The following is a 15,173-nucleotide window of genomic DNA, read 5'->3' as shown; positions in this document are numbered from 1 at the left end:
TTTAAATGGTCAATATAAAAGGTATTGCAATGATTTTTTAAATTTTATTTTGCAAAAGCAAAACAGCCACTCATATTTCCTGAGCTCAGCTTTTATCTGGTTCTAAAGGACCAGAGAGATTTATAGATAGAAATCACTGAAAAAAATATCTGTTACACTTACCTTGTTTAATTTCCTTTTGTGCATTTTCTGTGAACAGAGAAATATTTTATATTCTAAAAATAATTCTTCAAGCACTTAACATTCAGTTTTAAAGACTATACAGAAGTGATTAAACCACAACGATTTGTATGTATAATTGTACGTATGTATTTGCATATTTATATACATACACTTAAATTATTGAATGCTAGGTAACTAGACTTCAAAAGTAAATTATTTCTAGAAAAAACATTTTATAAGTATCTCCAGTTTTCACATGAAACAAAATTTTGTGTTGAAAATTTTGCATCTACTGAAAGGTGGAGTGGGTCTTGGCAGGGAAAAATTGGTCTGGACACACCTTCTGGCCAGAACACACTGCCACTTCTATGCCCTGCTCGATCACATCCATGTGGCAGCTTTAACCACACTCCAGCATGGTATTTGGGGTGTCTGAGGAGTCTTTCTATCAGAGTTTTGCAAAAGGGCACTAGGAAAAATTGTAATGCTCTAAGGAGCCTGGACATGACAGCTGGGGGAATTGTTAAAAAATTATTTTTCTGGAAATGGTAAACTTTTAGATAGATAGTGGGTCAGGGGGAAGAAAACCTGTGAAAGTTTTTGCACAAAAGGTGACTCATCCCAAAAGCTTTTTACCATGTCTTTCAACATCTGCAGGCAGAAAAGCCAAGGTTAAATGGGATGCAAGAATTTCCTCATTGCTCATCAGGAGCAGGAATCAGCAGGGGACCAGTCCTTCTGTGTTGGATGCGCGTAAGGTGACTTACTCCCCAAAGGCACCCTAGCTGCAGCCTACAGGTAGATAGGGTCAACCAAAGTCCCAATCTTTTGAAGTCTCTGTCATAAAACAACCTTAGGAATACAACTAATTAGCCCCATGGTTTATACCACTGGTCAACATTTCTACTGTTGCACATATCTTTCAAGATGTTCATGATGAAATATAGTATTAATATGACTTTTAAATATGATATTAATATGACTTACTTTCACGAATAGTTGTCTTACTGTTCTCTGAGAAATAGAGAGAGAGAGAAGAGAAAGCCAGGGAGACGGAAAATGTTATCTTACTTTCTTCTTGCTTGTAGGTTTTCAAATGAAACTTTTCATATTTCAGGGTGGTCATGTTTGGTAAGGAAGCAACTTATTTTCAAAATATCTTGGTTTGCGTATACTTATACCTTCCATTAAAATAATAAGAAATCATACAGAATTTAATGAATAAAACTAGTGATGCTGAACGCAGAAAAAAATCAGACTTGGTATGCTGTCTTGGCCACAGATTTGTGTTGTAGAACTGTCTTAGTTAGAAACTAGCTTATAAAGCAATAAAATGACTTGCAAATAAATTAAGCCAGTGGATACATTTGGGTACACTAACAGATTTCAGTTATTTGCAAGAATTGTTTTATTTCAAAAATTAAATTAAGTTGCAATGATAATATCGCTATAATAATATGTCAATTCATATTGGCAAATGTGATTGTACAGGTTTACACCCCAAGATGTTGGAGTAGTTAAGAGATGCTTAAAAATGAATACGCAGGGAAAGCAAAAATACAGTAAAAAGCCATGTTTGAAGAATCACGAAGGTGTTTGTTCATAATCCTGTACCCTCCTCCCCAGATAATTCGGGACATGGTGATGTTGTCTTTCAACCAGATTGTATGAAGCATTCATCACTTTAGCATTAAGAGTGGAACTTACTTCTGAGTTTATAAATTGCTGCAATAACCAGGAATATGCTCAAGAGCAGGATCACAACAAAAGCCGCCAGCCAAGGGGAGGTGGCAGGAAAGAAGACATCTGCAAATTATTTCAGATGATCAGTTATAACTTTCCTTGAGCTCAAATTTATAGTTTGATTACATGCCTAAAGTGAAACAAAATTAATTTGGATCTAAATTTCATTCCTAGATACCTGTACGAACAGTTCACTGGGACATTTACATCCCTAGACTATTTTATAAAGCACGATCAGAGATTTGTGTAAACCACTGCATTAGAACAGAACAGAACAGAACAGAACAGAATAGAATAGAATAGAATAGAATATTAGACGTTATAGTAATAGAAACAGAAGTGGAAGAAAATGAGAGAAAAATATAGAGAGAGAGAGGGGGCAGCATGCTCCATCCTTGCAAGTGAGAATAAGCACCACTCGATAACGAGATTTCATTTCCCCCAGATGGCATTGCTCCCATGGAAGGGTGTTTTTATTATTAATATTTTGACAATGCTGACAAAGTAAACTTCTGTGAAAACTGATTATTCTATTCTACTAGAAATCTGAGGTTCTGGGGCAATCTGCTCTGTATGCATCAGCTCACTATTTTTCTTTCCAGGACACAAAGACACAAGCTCGTACTCACCCGCAATGACAACTGAAGATTCTGTTGATGTTTTCAGCAGTTTATCAATTATTTTGCAGGACACAAAGTTTCCAGATCCTGGTTTTAGAATGATGGAGCTGCTGGTACTAGCAGTGGCGGTGCCAGTGGTGAGAGGAGTCCCAGTGACATTGTCTCCTCTACCATCTGTCCACAACACCTGAACTTCAGAAAACAGCCTCTTAGAGAAACATTTGAGTCGAATACCATCATCCTCATAACCATCCAAGACAAGCAACGGATCATGGCCACCACCTACAGAAGAGAGAGACAAATGGGTGAGCTACGAGGGAAAAAATCTGCAAGAAGGTTTGCATTTATGATGCCCTATAAGTGCTTTCCCCACTGAAGCTGCAGCCCTTATGCTATGACATTAGCACATCCTCTCACAGCTGTGATCAGGAGCAGCAGCTGCAAATTTGAAGATGAAGAAAAGCACACAAATACATTTGAAACACAAAGCCATCCATTTCAAATTACAAGCATCCAGTGCTGCCACGCATCATGCAAGTCAAAATTACCTATCACCTCCCTTTGTAGTGTTGACAACATTAGGTTATCTAGGTATGTTCATCTCACCAATTTTTAGCCACCTAGAAGATAAGTATCTCGTTGAGGCAATCATCTTGTAGCAAAACCATGGAGAAACTGCATTCCCTAAGAAGTGATTCATTCCCTGGGAAGATGGGAATCTGAAACAAATGAGTTATGTTATGCTCTGGGAGGACCCATCTTCTCCTATTGACTGTACAGGTACCTTAGACAAATAGCTCTCAGATGCTCAATTTTAATGCCTACAGTTGAGCACACTGAATCCCAGAACGTACATCTGTGTTCACATGAAATCCAAAGAAATCATCTAAATCTGGACCTCCTTCAGTGGAGAAGAAAGTCATAGGGGGCTTCAGTTCAAATCTATTCATAGTCTCTGAAATGGATTTAGTACAGAACGAAATTAATCCATTACAGAGCAAAATTACCTGCAGTGGGATGGGGTGTAGATACCGATACCAAGACGAAGATGACTGCTGTCAGCTGCACCGAGGGCCCCATACCTATGTGGAAGACAAAAGTCTATGTTGGAATGCAAAATAAATTATGTGGGATGCTGCACAGCTGAGTTACATCATTCCCAGATTCACTCCAACATCTTGTTGTCTGTTTATGTGCACTACCCACATGCTTAGTTGCACCCTAGATGAACCTGGGGAGTGATTCAGCAGCCAGAGAAGTCCTATGATTGTTCTTATTGTCTGTATGGAGACACTCCAACACTGATAATAGTCAATGGTTATGAAGTGAGCAATTCCTGCGCTGGGCAGACATGTGTCTTGTTAGTAGTACCAGTAACAGGACTTGAGATGGCTGCTTGGAGTTAAAAGGCAAAGACAATACAGATACAAAGCCCAGAACATAAATTCTGCCTTAAAAAAAAAAAAAAAAAAAAAGGACACATTGGTATTTTCTAAATTAAATATTTCACTTTCGAAATACTATAACCATTTTTTCCCTAAATATTTTTAAGGAAAATAGAAATGAAAGTTTCTAAATTAACCAGGATTTTAAAGCAGGAGTTTCCAAGATTTATATAACCAAACCCACTCTTCCTCTCTCTCTACATGTATAGATATAACCCCTATATACATATATATATTATACTATAATAAATATAACTCAAATAGAAAAAAAAAAGGAAGATCTTCATTTGACTTTGACCTAGCAAAACATAATAAGCTCTGCTTTGAAGCGCACCACATGTCCAGGTAGGACATGGATTTGCTTCTCTCCTCCCCACCACACACTTTGCAATACAAAACGGAACCTCTCATTAGTTATGGCTCATCCAAACTTCCCCAAGGATTTTCAGAGTTTTCACTGGTCATAATAACTAAGACAACTAAAAATTTGTCAACACATACTTTCACAGGAGGAGAAAATACATCATGATCCAGAGGTGACTGTTCTTCTTCACTGCTAGTAAAGGGACACCAGGAAACTAAATTATGTTAGCAGCCTAACACTTTGTTAGTTAATGATACATAGTATGAGTCCTACTTCTTTTACCTTTTTGAGGCACAATACAGTCCCTTCCTATAGCCATTAAGAATGTGAGATTTTGACACTTTTTTATTTGTTTTCATGATTTCCTCTTTTTCTGAGCCTTCACACACCATCTTCAGGACTTCCTCTGCTGCCAAGATAACTAGAGAAATTGTTTCACTTTGGTTTTTGTATGATAGCTGAGTCTGATAGAGCTACAAGAGCTGAGATGCTTGGGATTCAAGGAAATAAGAAAGGACAAATTAGAATAGAATAGAATAGAATAGAATAGAATAGAATAGAATAGAATAGAATAGAATAGAATAAGCACAACATGTTGCAAAACATGTAGGAAAAAAAAGCCATGAAAACAAATAGCAAGGCTTAAAGTGCCTGCCAGGTACTCTGCTGAGACTGCGATAACAACACGTAGCAAATGCAAAGACTGCAACAAACACTCTGAATAGGAAGAACAATGCTGCACACTGAGTGCAGCAGCTACAAGGAAGGGCAAAGAGAAGGATGAACAACAAAAATGAAAGTAATGTCATAGCAAAAAAAAAAGCACAAAATGGAGAAGTGCAGTAAGGGATCTGTGTCCATTACATGATACTGATGCTTGTCCGGGGCTTTCCAAAGGGTCTGTACATCCACATCTCAGTGTCAGATCATGTATTTCTCTCCACTAAATCCAACCCTACTCGACCCCAAAGCCAAACCTAACAGTAAGCATGGCTTCAGGATAGATAGATATGAAGGTGTGTTTCAGGTTTTTCTCTTGCTCCAAAGCTTGCTTTCACCAAGCAAAAATACACACAAAACAGAGCTCAACAGAGATGATCCCCAGATCTTTCAGGAAACACCCAAAATGTCTGGCAACCAACACAACACAACACAAAGCCTGCAGGAAACAGCGGGGCTAAGAATACATTCAGAGCTCTTACCTACAGAAGCAGCCAAAGAAACCATTGCTTCAACAGAGAGAAACACAAGCCTGGATTTCTAGAAACGCAGCTGCTCCTTAAAGAAATCTGCATGCAGGTTCTTACATCTGTTGGCGATGCTCAGAAGGCTGCTGGTACCTTTGGACCCTGTCAGCGACTGCAATCCTGACCATAAAACTAACCCTTTTATTTCCAAAGGTTACAATGCTGCACAGTGAGAGTGTAAGAAAATAAAAATGGGTGGAGCTGGGTATTTGTATTATCTGTGGTCAAATACTCTACAATAAGAAAAAAAGAAGTGTAAAGAGCCCTTAGAAAACTTCAGACGGTGGAAGCTTTCTATAATGCTGTGGAAAATGGACCCCAAGAAACTAGTAGGGCTGGCTGATAAATTACAGTTAATCTAAAAACAGAATAATCACTGGAAAAAGGAATTACTGTTATTGACTGTGCTGTAAAAAATGTGTTGTTTTACCATCTTAGTAGTTACCTGTTGTTTGCCTTAGCCATGCTCCAAAGTGCTTGTGCAGGAACAGGTTTACAAGACCTGGAGGTAAAGCAGGGGGGTGGTCTGTCTCCCATCCTGAACTGCTTTTAATAGAAAGAAGAACCAGGGTGAGGAAGGAGGAGAAAAGGGGACAGGGGAATAGTAGGTTTTGCTAGGAGACAATGTGAGCTTGATGTTGGATGTTTTGGAGGACATCTCTTTGGGGAGAAAAAAAGCCTTCCTACTTGCAATCTGGCATCTGTGTCCTCACTTGCTTTGATATTAGAAGACAAATTATGTGCCCTCCCCAAACTGACAGCATTCTCTGTCTGTGTATAAATCAATGTTAAATATTTTGCATAAAACCTCCCCCCTCTGGAAGTCTTGCATTCTTCTGAATGAATGAACCAAAAAAAAAAAAAAATCCCATCAATGAAAACATGCACACACTGCAGAGGGGGAGTTTTAGCAAGTGAAAAGACATGGGAAGGGGAGTCGAACAGAATAAACTTATGCAGTTGTGTCTGACAAAATACTCCACAAAGACAGTGTCATCCCACCAGAGGGAGTTGCGACCTCGGCAGAGCTGCGTGGAGTTTGGTGTGAGCCAAACGGCAAGCTCTACTTCTTCCGATACTTCTGCTTTTTGTGGATTTGGAAACCAGAGGAGCCTCCCTTTCCTTCTACAGGTCATGGGAAGCTTTTGGATTATCTCTAACAAATGGCTTATTTTCCCTAGAGATGTGCAGTTGCCTTTATGAACTCTTCACTTTCATCCCCCAGTCGCTACAACTGCACATCCCTGATGACCAAGACAGTAAATAGTATTCTCTAAAAGCATGAATTGTGTATAGTATATACTGCTTTGCGATCAAATGTGCTTCTGGATTTAAGTTACCTGCCCCAAAAAAGCCCTTAGTACCAAAAATTATGACACCATTACATGTCTCACCATTAATTTCTTCTTTTATTTTAATGCTGCAAAACACATACATGTGTAAATAAGCTGACAAGGGAACGTGGAAAAATGAGCTGTACCTAGACATCTGTCAAAATCATAGAATCATAGAATCATAGAATAGTTTGGGTTGGAAGGGACCTTTAAAGGTCATCTAGTCCAACCCCCCTGCAATGAGCAGGGACATCTTCAACTAGAGCAGGTCGCTCAGAGCCCCGTCCAACCTGACCCTGAATGTTTCCAGGGATGGGGCATCTACCACCTCTCTGGGCGACCTGTGCCAGTGTTTCACCACTCTCACCGTAAAAAATTTCTTCCTTATATCTAGTCTAAATCTACCCTCTTTTAGTTTAAAACCGTTCCCCCTTGTCCTGGCGCAACAGGCCCTCCTAAAAAGTCTGTCCCCATCTTTCTTATAAGCCACCTTCAAGTACTGAAACGTTGCAATAAGGTCTCCCCAAAGCCTTCTCTTCTCGAGGCTGAGCAATCCCAATTTTCTCAGCCTTTCCTCACAGAAGAGGTGTTCCATCCCCCTGATCATTTTTGTGGCCCTCCTCTGGACCCGCTCCAACAAGTCTTTGTCTTTCTTGTGCTGAGGACCCCAGAGCTGGACGCAGCACTGCAGGGGGGGTCTCACCAGAGCAGAGCAGAGGGGCAGAATCGCCTCCCTCGACCTGCTGGCCATGCTTCTTTTGATGCAGCCCAGGATACGGTTGGCCTTCTGGGCTGCGAGCGCAGATTGTCACCTCATGTCCAGCTTTGCATCCACCAGTACCCCCAAGTCCTTCTCGGCAGGGCTGCTCTCAATCCCTTCATCCCCCAGCCTGTATTGATAGCAGGGGTTGCCCCGACCCAGGTGCAGGACCCTGCACTTGGCCTTGTCGAACCTCATCAGATTCACAGGGCCCCACTTCTTGAGCTTGTCCAGGTCCCTCTGGATGGCATCCTGTCCCTCAGGCATGACAACCGCACCACTCAGCTTAGTGTCATCTGCAAACCTGCTGAGGGTGCACTTGAACCCACTGTCTATGTCATTGATGAAGATATTAAACAGTATTGGTCCCAATACGAACCCATGAAGGACACCACTCGTCATTGACCCCTATCTGGACATTGAGCCGTTGACCACTACCCTCTGTATGCGAACATCCAAACAATTCCTCACCCACTGGACTGTACCCATCAAATCCATACCTCTCCAGTTTAAAGAGAAGGATGTTGGGGGGGACTGTGTCAAAGGCCTTACAGAGGTCCAGATGGATGACATCCATAGGTCTTCCCATATCCATTGATGTAGTCACTCAATCGCAGAAGGCCACTAGGTTGGTCAGGCAGGACTTGCCCTTGGTGAAGCCATACTGGCTGTCTCGAATCACCTCCCTGTCCTCCATGTGCCTTAGCATAGCTTCCAGGAGGATCTGTTCCATGATCTTCCCAGGCACAGAGGTGAGACTGACTGGCCTGTAGTTCCCTGGGTCTTCCTTTTCTCCCTTTTTAAAAATGGGCATTATGTTTCCCCTTTTCCAGTCAGCGGGAACTTCACTGGACTGCCATGACTTCTCAAATAAGATGGATAGTGGCTTAGCCACTTCATCCACCAGTTCCCTCAGGACCCACAGATGGATCTCATCAGGTCCCATGGACTTGTGCACCTTCAGGTTCCTTAGATGGTCTCGAACTTGATCTTGTCCCACAGTGGGTGGCTCTTCATTCTCCCAGTCCCTGCCTTTGCTGTCTGCAGCTTGGGCAGTGAGGCTCAAGCTCTTGCCGATGAAGACCAAGGCAAAAAAGTTGTTGAGTACCTCAGCCTTCTCCATATCCCAAGTAACCAGGTCTCCTGTTTCGTGCCAGAGAGGGCCCACATTTTCCCTAGTCTTCCTTTTATTGCCGACATACCTATAGAGCTTTTCTTGTTGCCCTTGACACCCCTGGCCAGATTTAATTCTATCAGGGCTTTAGCTTTCCTAACCTGATCCCTGGCTGCTCGGACAATTCCTCTGTATTCCTCCCAGGCTACCTGTCCTTGCTTCTACCCTCTGCAGGCTTCCTTTTTTTGTTTGAGTGTGTCCAGGAGCTCCTTGTTCATCCATGCAAGTCTCCTGGCATTCTTGCCTGACTTCCTCTTTAGTGGGATGCATTGCTCCTGAGCTTGGAGGAGGTGATCCTTGAATATTATTAATTCCCGAGGAGTACCAATAGGTGTATTTTAACTACCCAGGGATGTTCAAGGTACTGACAAGTTATTTTAACAAAGGAGACGACATCATAGAGGAAGGTAGCAAGCGTGCCATTCTCTATTTCCTCCATAAAAAATCTCTCAGAGGAAAAGGTATAATTGCCAATGGTCTCCATGAGGTGGTACCTGAAATACAGTAATGGCTTCATTACAAATCCCAAATACCAAATAACCCCCAATGCCAGCATTTTAGTAACAAATCTCCCAGGCAAAACATCATTAATCACTGCAGAGCACAGCAGACTACAAAACCCAACTCCAATCTTTAACAGGTACAGCAAAAACAGGATCATGGTGCAGAACAAATTAATATGTTAACAGATATAAATTCCTTAATATGCTCTAATTAATCTGTCGTTATCTCAACCCTTCACTACCCCATGTTGGGCGCCAAAAAAGACTGTCGTGGTTTAACCCCAGCCAGCAAATAAACCCCACGCAGCTGCTCGCTCACCCCCCCATCCAGTGGGATGGGGGAGAGAATCGGGAGGGCACAGGTAGGAAAACTCCCTGGTTGAGACAAAAACAGTTTAATAATTGAAATAAAACAAAGTAGAACAGTAATAATAATGAGACAACAACAATAACAGAATACAGAAAGCAGGCAATGCGCAATGCAACTGCTCACAGACAGCTGACCACGTGTCACAAACGGGGGGCAAGCCCCCCCACACACCTGGTTTTTATACTGAGCATGATGTCACATGGTATAGAATACCCCATTGGCCAGCTGGGTCCACCACCCCAGCTGTGCTCCCCCTCCCCGGTGCAAGCACCACCCAGCAACAGCCAAAGCATCAATGGGCCATCAATGCTCCTTTCACAGCAAACCCAAAACACAGCACACCCCCAAGCTACTGGGAAGAAAGTTAACCCTGTCCCAGCTGGAACCAGGACAGTAGAAAACAGAGTGGACTGGTAAAAAGGCCAGAGGCCTCATGTCTGCAGAGGTATCGCGCAGCTGTCATGAAAGGGGAAATCCCAGTGCCTTCCAGACACTTGACAATACCTCATTGCAAAACTGCTTCCTAATCCCATTCCTATATGTCTTGGGAGTGCAGGATTTATCCTATGTGATCCTTTGGCCTAATTCCCTCTCCTGTACAAAGGTATTCCTTAGCATTACATGATGTTTCCCAACAAAATTGAGTGAGGCGTGAGCATTTTGCTGAGCTGAGCAGGTTTTCAGAGGACATCTCAGCAGTTGTGCATTTCATAAGCAGCATCAGAGACAAGATGTCACTTACTCTTTTCTCTCACCTGTTGGTTTGTAATGACAAAGAGAAGAGTAATCAAACATAGAAGCATAAGAAGCCCTTGAAAATCATGGATGCTCTTCTGCTATCTCTTGAAAAAAGGCCCATGGCTCCATCCCCACCAGCTACCACAAAGCAAGCCTTTCTCTCTCTGGTCCCTCTTGTAAGGAGCCTCTCCCTCCAGAATGACAACACACCACCCCACCAGCGAATAGGCTGGAGGTGCGCAAGAAGTTGGGAGGAGACATAGCTGGGACAGCTGACCCCAACTGACCAAAGGGATATTCCATGCCATATGACATCATGCTCAGCATATAGAGCTGGGGGAAGAAGAAGAAAGGGACAGATGTTCATAGTGATAGCATTTGTCTTCCCAAATAACCGTTACATGTGATGCAGCCCTGCTTTCCTGGAGATGGCTGAACACTTGCCTGCCGATGGGAACTAGTAGAATGAATTCCTTGTTTTGCTTTGCTTGCATGTGTGGCTTTTGCTTTAATTATTAAACTGTCTTCATCTCAACCCACGAGTTTTCTCACTTTTACCCTTCCAATTCTCTCCCCCATCCCACCAGGGGGGCAGTGGGTAAGCAGCTGTGTGGTCCTTAGTTGCCACCTGGGGTTAAACCACGTGTGGTCGTGCATTTCCTCCCCCCCTCTCCTAGGCTGCTAGTTGATCTCAGAAATTCCCATGAAACCTTAGCCTTGGTGTACTGAGTATGGCAGTTGAGCGCTCCTTGACTATATCAGAAACTCTGCATGGCTGAGCTGGGAATGTACTCCCACTGTCTGGCCCAGGTGTCCAGTAGAACAACACTGAAACCTGGAGAATTTTTAATAATTACCACCTGGGACTGTGGCCAGGATGGAAATTTATGGATGACTAAAGCCAACCATCTTGCAAACCTATAAACGGTGGTCCTAAGTGAGGCCTTTGAGCTCTCCTGGACTGCAGCGGCTGCACCCAGCATCTCCCTCTGAGTGGGAGCCTCTCAGAGCTCACAACCTCTCGAATCTGTGATATTCAGAGGCCCGTTACTGACAACGGGACCTGAGCTGAACCCCTTCACTTCTCGAAACTCAACCCTTTGCCTGTTGAGAAAGAAATGCCTAGACATTTGACGTGAATATTTCTTCACTGAAATTGAGGGGAATTTTTAACAGGTATACCTTCTGTACATATATTTTTTTTTTTCTGTCTGTATGTATGTGTGGACTAATCGCAAGCATAATCTGTAATTAATTCATGATTATAGTAGACTCTACTAACACTTATTTCGTAAATATTAAATTAGTTAATAATTAAGTCCTACTAGAGCTTGTTAATGATTAGTTGATAATTAAGTGTTGCGAAACTGTGAATGAACCCTAGACTGCTGCTAAACACATATAGTCCCTATGATATAAACCTTTAGACGATTTTCCTTTACATGTTTCATCCATATAATAAGTAATAGAGTGAACCTTGCCATCGAATTCTGTTAGGTCGCACCTTTATAAATCTCTATTAAAATAACTTTCTGCTAACACCTTTGATGGTGATTCTTTAAGCGGCTCTAAACCACTCATTCGCGACACCATGACACCATGAAATGGAGCTGGGGAGGGTAAGGCTAGACATATGGGGAACGTTCCCCTTTGCAATTTTGGACTCCCACTGTGAAGGACAGGACCCCTTAACAAAGCCCATGACTCCCCCCTGTGCGTTCCTGTTGAAGCCACCATGCCAGAGCAGGACTGCCAGGTGAGGAAGGCGGGCAAGGGGCAGAGAGGGAGGCAAGCAGCAGGCTCTGTTGCTGGCTGGCAGGGAGGAGGGCTGGGCCCAGGAGCATAGAACACTCCCCATTCCCACCCCACACTCTAGGGATAAGCAGTCTCCCACATGCCAGGCAGCACTCACCTATCTTCTCTTGAAGTTGTCCTGCAAAGGAGAGGAGAAAGGCAGTTACAGCCAGTGGAGGATGCATTGCATGAAGCCCCAGGGAAGGTGTTTGCTGGAGTTGGGATCCTCCCAAGAAGTTGCCCCGGCAACCTTGAGGATGTTGGTTCCTTGCAGCAGAACAAAGGCAACTGCCAAGGCCACAGATTCCAGCCACACCTGAAGGCCTCAGCTGGGTTGCCTGAACCCGGGCTCCTGCTGCAGGGACCCCAAGGACACCACGCTCGTGGCCTGCATGGAAAGGCCCCTGCAAGAGTAGAATGCCACTTTGGAGGATGGGACCCACTAACAAAGTGTATGTCTTCCCCACTTGTGTTACTGTTGAGGCCACTTTGTCCTTCATTGGGAAGCATTCTTGGTGCCGTTGACCAGCAGCAATGCAATGGTAACTGCCATGGACACTCACCTGAGCTAAAGAGATCTCACAGAAGAGGGTCAACAAACAAAACCTACTTCTTGCCTTCACTTCTCTCTTTTTATGTCTTTGCCTCACCTTGCTGAAATGCTCTGGGGAGTTGGACAGGAAAGGAATGGGGATGTGGAAGCTCATGTGGCAGGCTCTTTAACAGCAAGAAATTGCCAGGAGATGCAGCTTGGGAGGGTTATGGTTAGCCACCAGTTTGGGGGACTAACTGTAACACTTTCCATGTTCTAAAAGTACTCATAGCATCTCTGAATGAAGTCTTGGGGACTCTTAAGGAGATGCCCTTCTGCCCAAAGATTCTCATTCACCATGTCTTCTAGCTATCACATGTGACCTATTTACCCCAGTTTCAGTAATTCCTACCAATGACCTTAAAATATCTCATTTGCATAAACAAATGCCCTGTGCTCCCACAAAAAAAGATGGGATACAAACCACTCTAAGTTAGGGCAGGGTGATAGCTCCTTACAGATATCCTCCACATATTTAAAGGCACTTATGGAGGGGTGATTTGCAAGGAGAAATGAGCACTTACCTTCACCTAACAAGGGGTGCCCTGCAAAATAAAAGGCATTTAAATGTGACTTTAAATTGAAAAATAAGTAAACTTAGCTACCACCTAGGAAGAACTTGGCCAACTTATGTGGGACAGCAGTGTTCTCAATCCCAACCTGCACACAGATGGGCTCTGGGCACCCATACAGCTCCCTCCCCCACACCTGTTATTGCAGTGTCCATGTGGCCATTACTTCCTGATGCCTACAGATTTATGGCTGTGTGCGCTATCTGGCCTGACACCCCTCATCCCTCATGGTTCTCCTGCTGAGAGGGCCAAAGTTAATGGCAGGATGGCGGACAAAGACACATGACATACATGTAAGCTGGGGACTAATATGGTTCAGCTAGAGTGATTCTGCTGCATGAGAAGCACCATCCTTGAGGAATAACTGTGTGAGAGCCAAGTCAGTTTCATACTGACTTTGGCCGTGCAAAAATGTCCAACAGCGTGGTTGGGAAGAAGAGAGTGGCATCTTTCCCACCTAAAGCTCAGTGCCATCTAAGCTTAAATATTTCAAATAGTTTTTTTCCTTTCTACCTGCAGCAGAAGTTTGACCTGCAAAAGAATTAAGTTTTACATGTCAACCTTTGCCTTTTATTTCTTTAACAAACGTTTTGAATATATGTTTGGCATATATTACATTCTTCCTGAACACTGGAGTCTTCTGGAAGGGAGAACAAAGCAGAACAGATCGGAAAGGATGACTTCCTTTTCTGAGGCTGTACTCACAAAAACCTAAGTGTTAGTAAATTGAGGATTGTCTAGTTGCTGCTAGGTTACGGGCTAAATGACTGAAAAGGATTATGCATGTCAAAGTGTGGAAATCCTTTAAATTCAGAAGAAAATTTTGCTGTTCACAGCATAGACCTGGGACTGGGTGCTGGGGCGAATTTATGCCAAGCTTGTGTCTTTTGTACAAAACCAAAAGTGGGGGTGTTTTGTAATGTAGCCAGTCAAACAAAACTGGTGATTTCCCAAACATTGGTGAGGATACTTGTGAAAAAGGAGACATGCCAAAGGCAAGAGGAAACAATGTGCACAACAGTGTAATGGAGGATGTACCTCCCCAAGAACTCCTGTCTGATAAAATGTGCTCCTCCTTCCTTGGCAGGGATGCTCACAGAGAGGAAAGGCAAGGTAGCCTTGCACTGACGTCCAAGCAGCCGTGACCTGACTGCCTCTAGGTCACATTGCTCACCTATTCTTACAGGACTTTGTGGATTCCCGCTAGGTTTGTTGTACAAGTGGCCAAGCACGGGTCAGATGGCTATGTTGGATCATCTGCTACTTCTTTGGGTGACATAAAGCTATTGTGTCTCTCTAGCCTGGAAAATATCAGGGGACCACTTGAAAGAGGATTTCTTAGCTGATGAAAAAAGGAACATACAAAATTGGAAAAGGATGAGGGAACAAAATATTCCTGTTCTTCCTTTCTGGAGCCAGATAGTCATCATTTCTGATGTGCCACAATGTAAGAGACAGAGAAAGGTGGTGGAACAAAATCCTCAATGAAGCCAAGTACCACATGTCTCCTCTCTCTTTTAAGCAGTGTTCCTTGTCATCCCACGTCACATTAAAGGGAAGCTGTGCCCAGCTGATCACCTGTGCAGCACAGGAGGCTTCTCGTATCTTCTTCTGTGTAACTTAGGCCTTGACATAAAGTATACTCTGAGGAATCAAGTTGTTGATAATACAATTCTTCTTAGTTGCTGCCCCTAAATATTCGTAACAAGACTGTTCCTGACATCTTGAATGGTATTATTCCTAGTAGCATTTGTA

The 15,173-nt window shown here is 43.1% G+C and overlaps 1 protein-coding gene across 1 annotated transcript; it reads right to left on the bottom strand.

Moving 5' to 3' along the window:
- Positions 1–778: 778 nt before the first annotated feature.
- Positions 779–12,961, bottom strand: LOC142076506 (butyrophilin subfamily 3 member A3-like). The gene is made up of 7 exons (XM_075138788.1): positions 12,865–12,961; positions 12,373–12,393; positions 3,533–3,607; positions 2,535–2,807; positions 1,870–1,968; positions 1,150–1,176; positions 779–813 (listed from the first exon to the last, which is right to left on the bottom strand). Exons 1-7 carry the CDS (start codon positions 12,959–12,961, stop codon positions 779–781), a joined length of 627 nt encoding a protein of 208 aa, XP_074994889.1.
- Positions 12,962–15,173: the final 2,212 nt, after the last annotated feature.

The sequence above is a fragment of the Calonectris borealis genome, unplaced genomic scaffold (assembly GCF_964195595.1).
Source record: "Calonectris borealis unplaced genomic scaffold, bCalBor7.hap1.2 HAP1_SCAFFOLD_59, whole genome shotgun sequence".
Lineage (NCBI taxonomy): Eukaryota > Metazoa > Chordata > Aves > Procellariiformes > Procellariidae > Calonectris > Calonectris borealis.
This window is presented reverse-complemented; position numbering and strand designations above follow the sequence as displayed.

Excerpts from the sequence above, each read along its gene's own strand:
- LOC142076506 (XM_075138788.1), bottom strand. The coding sequence starts at position 12,961 with ATGAGCTTCCACATCCCCATTCCTTTCCTGTCCAACTCCCCAGAGCAT. Across the intron at positions 2,808-3,532 it reads TACACCCCATCCCACTGCAG|GTGGTGGCCATGATCCGTTG; the intron begins GTAATTTTGCTC and ends TCTCTTCTGTAG. Across the intron at positions 1,177-1,869 it reads AGCAATTTATAAACTCAGAA|AGAACAGTAAGACAACTATT; the intron begins GTAAGTTCCACT and ends TCTATTTCTCAG.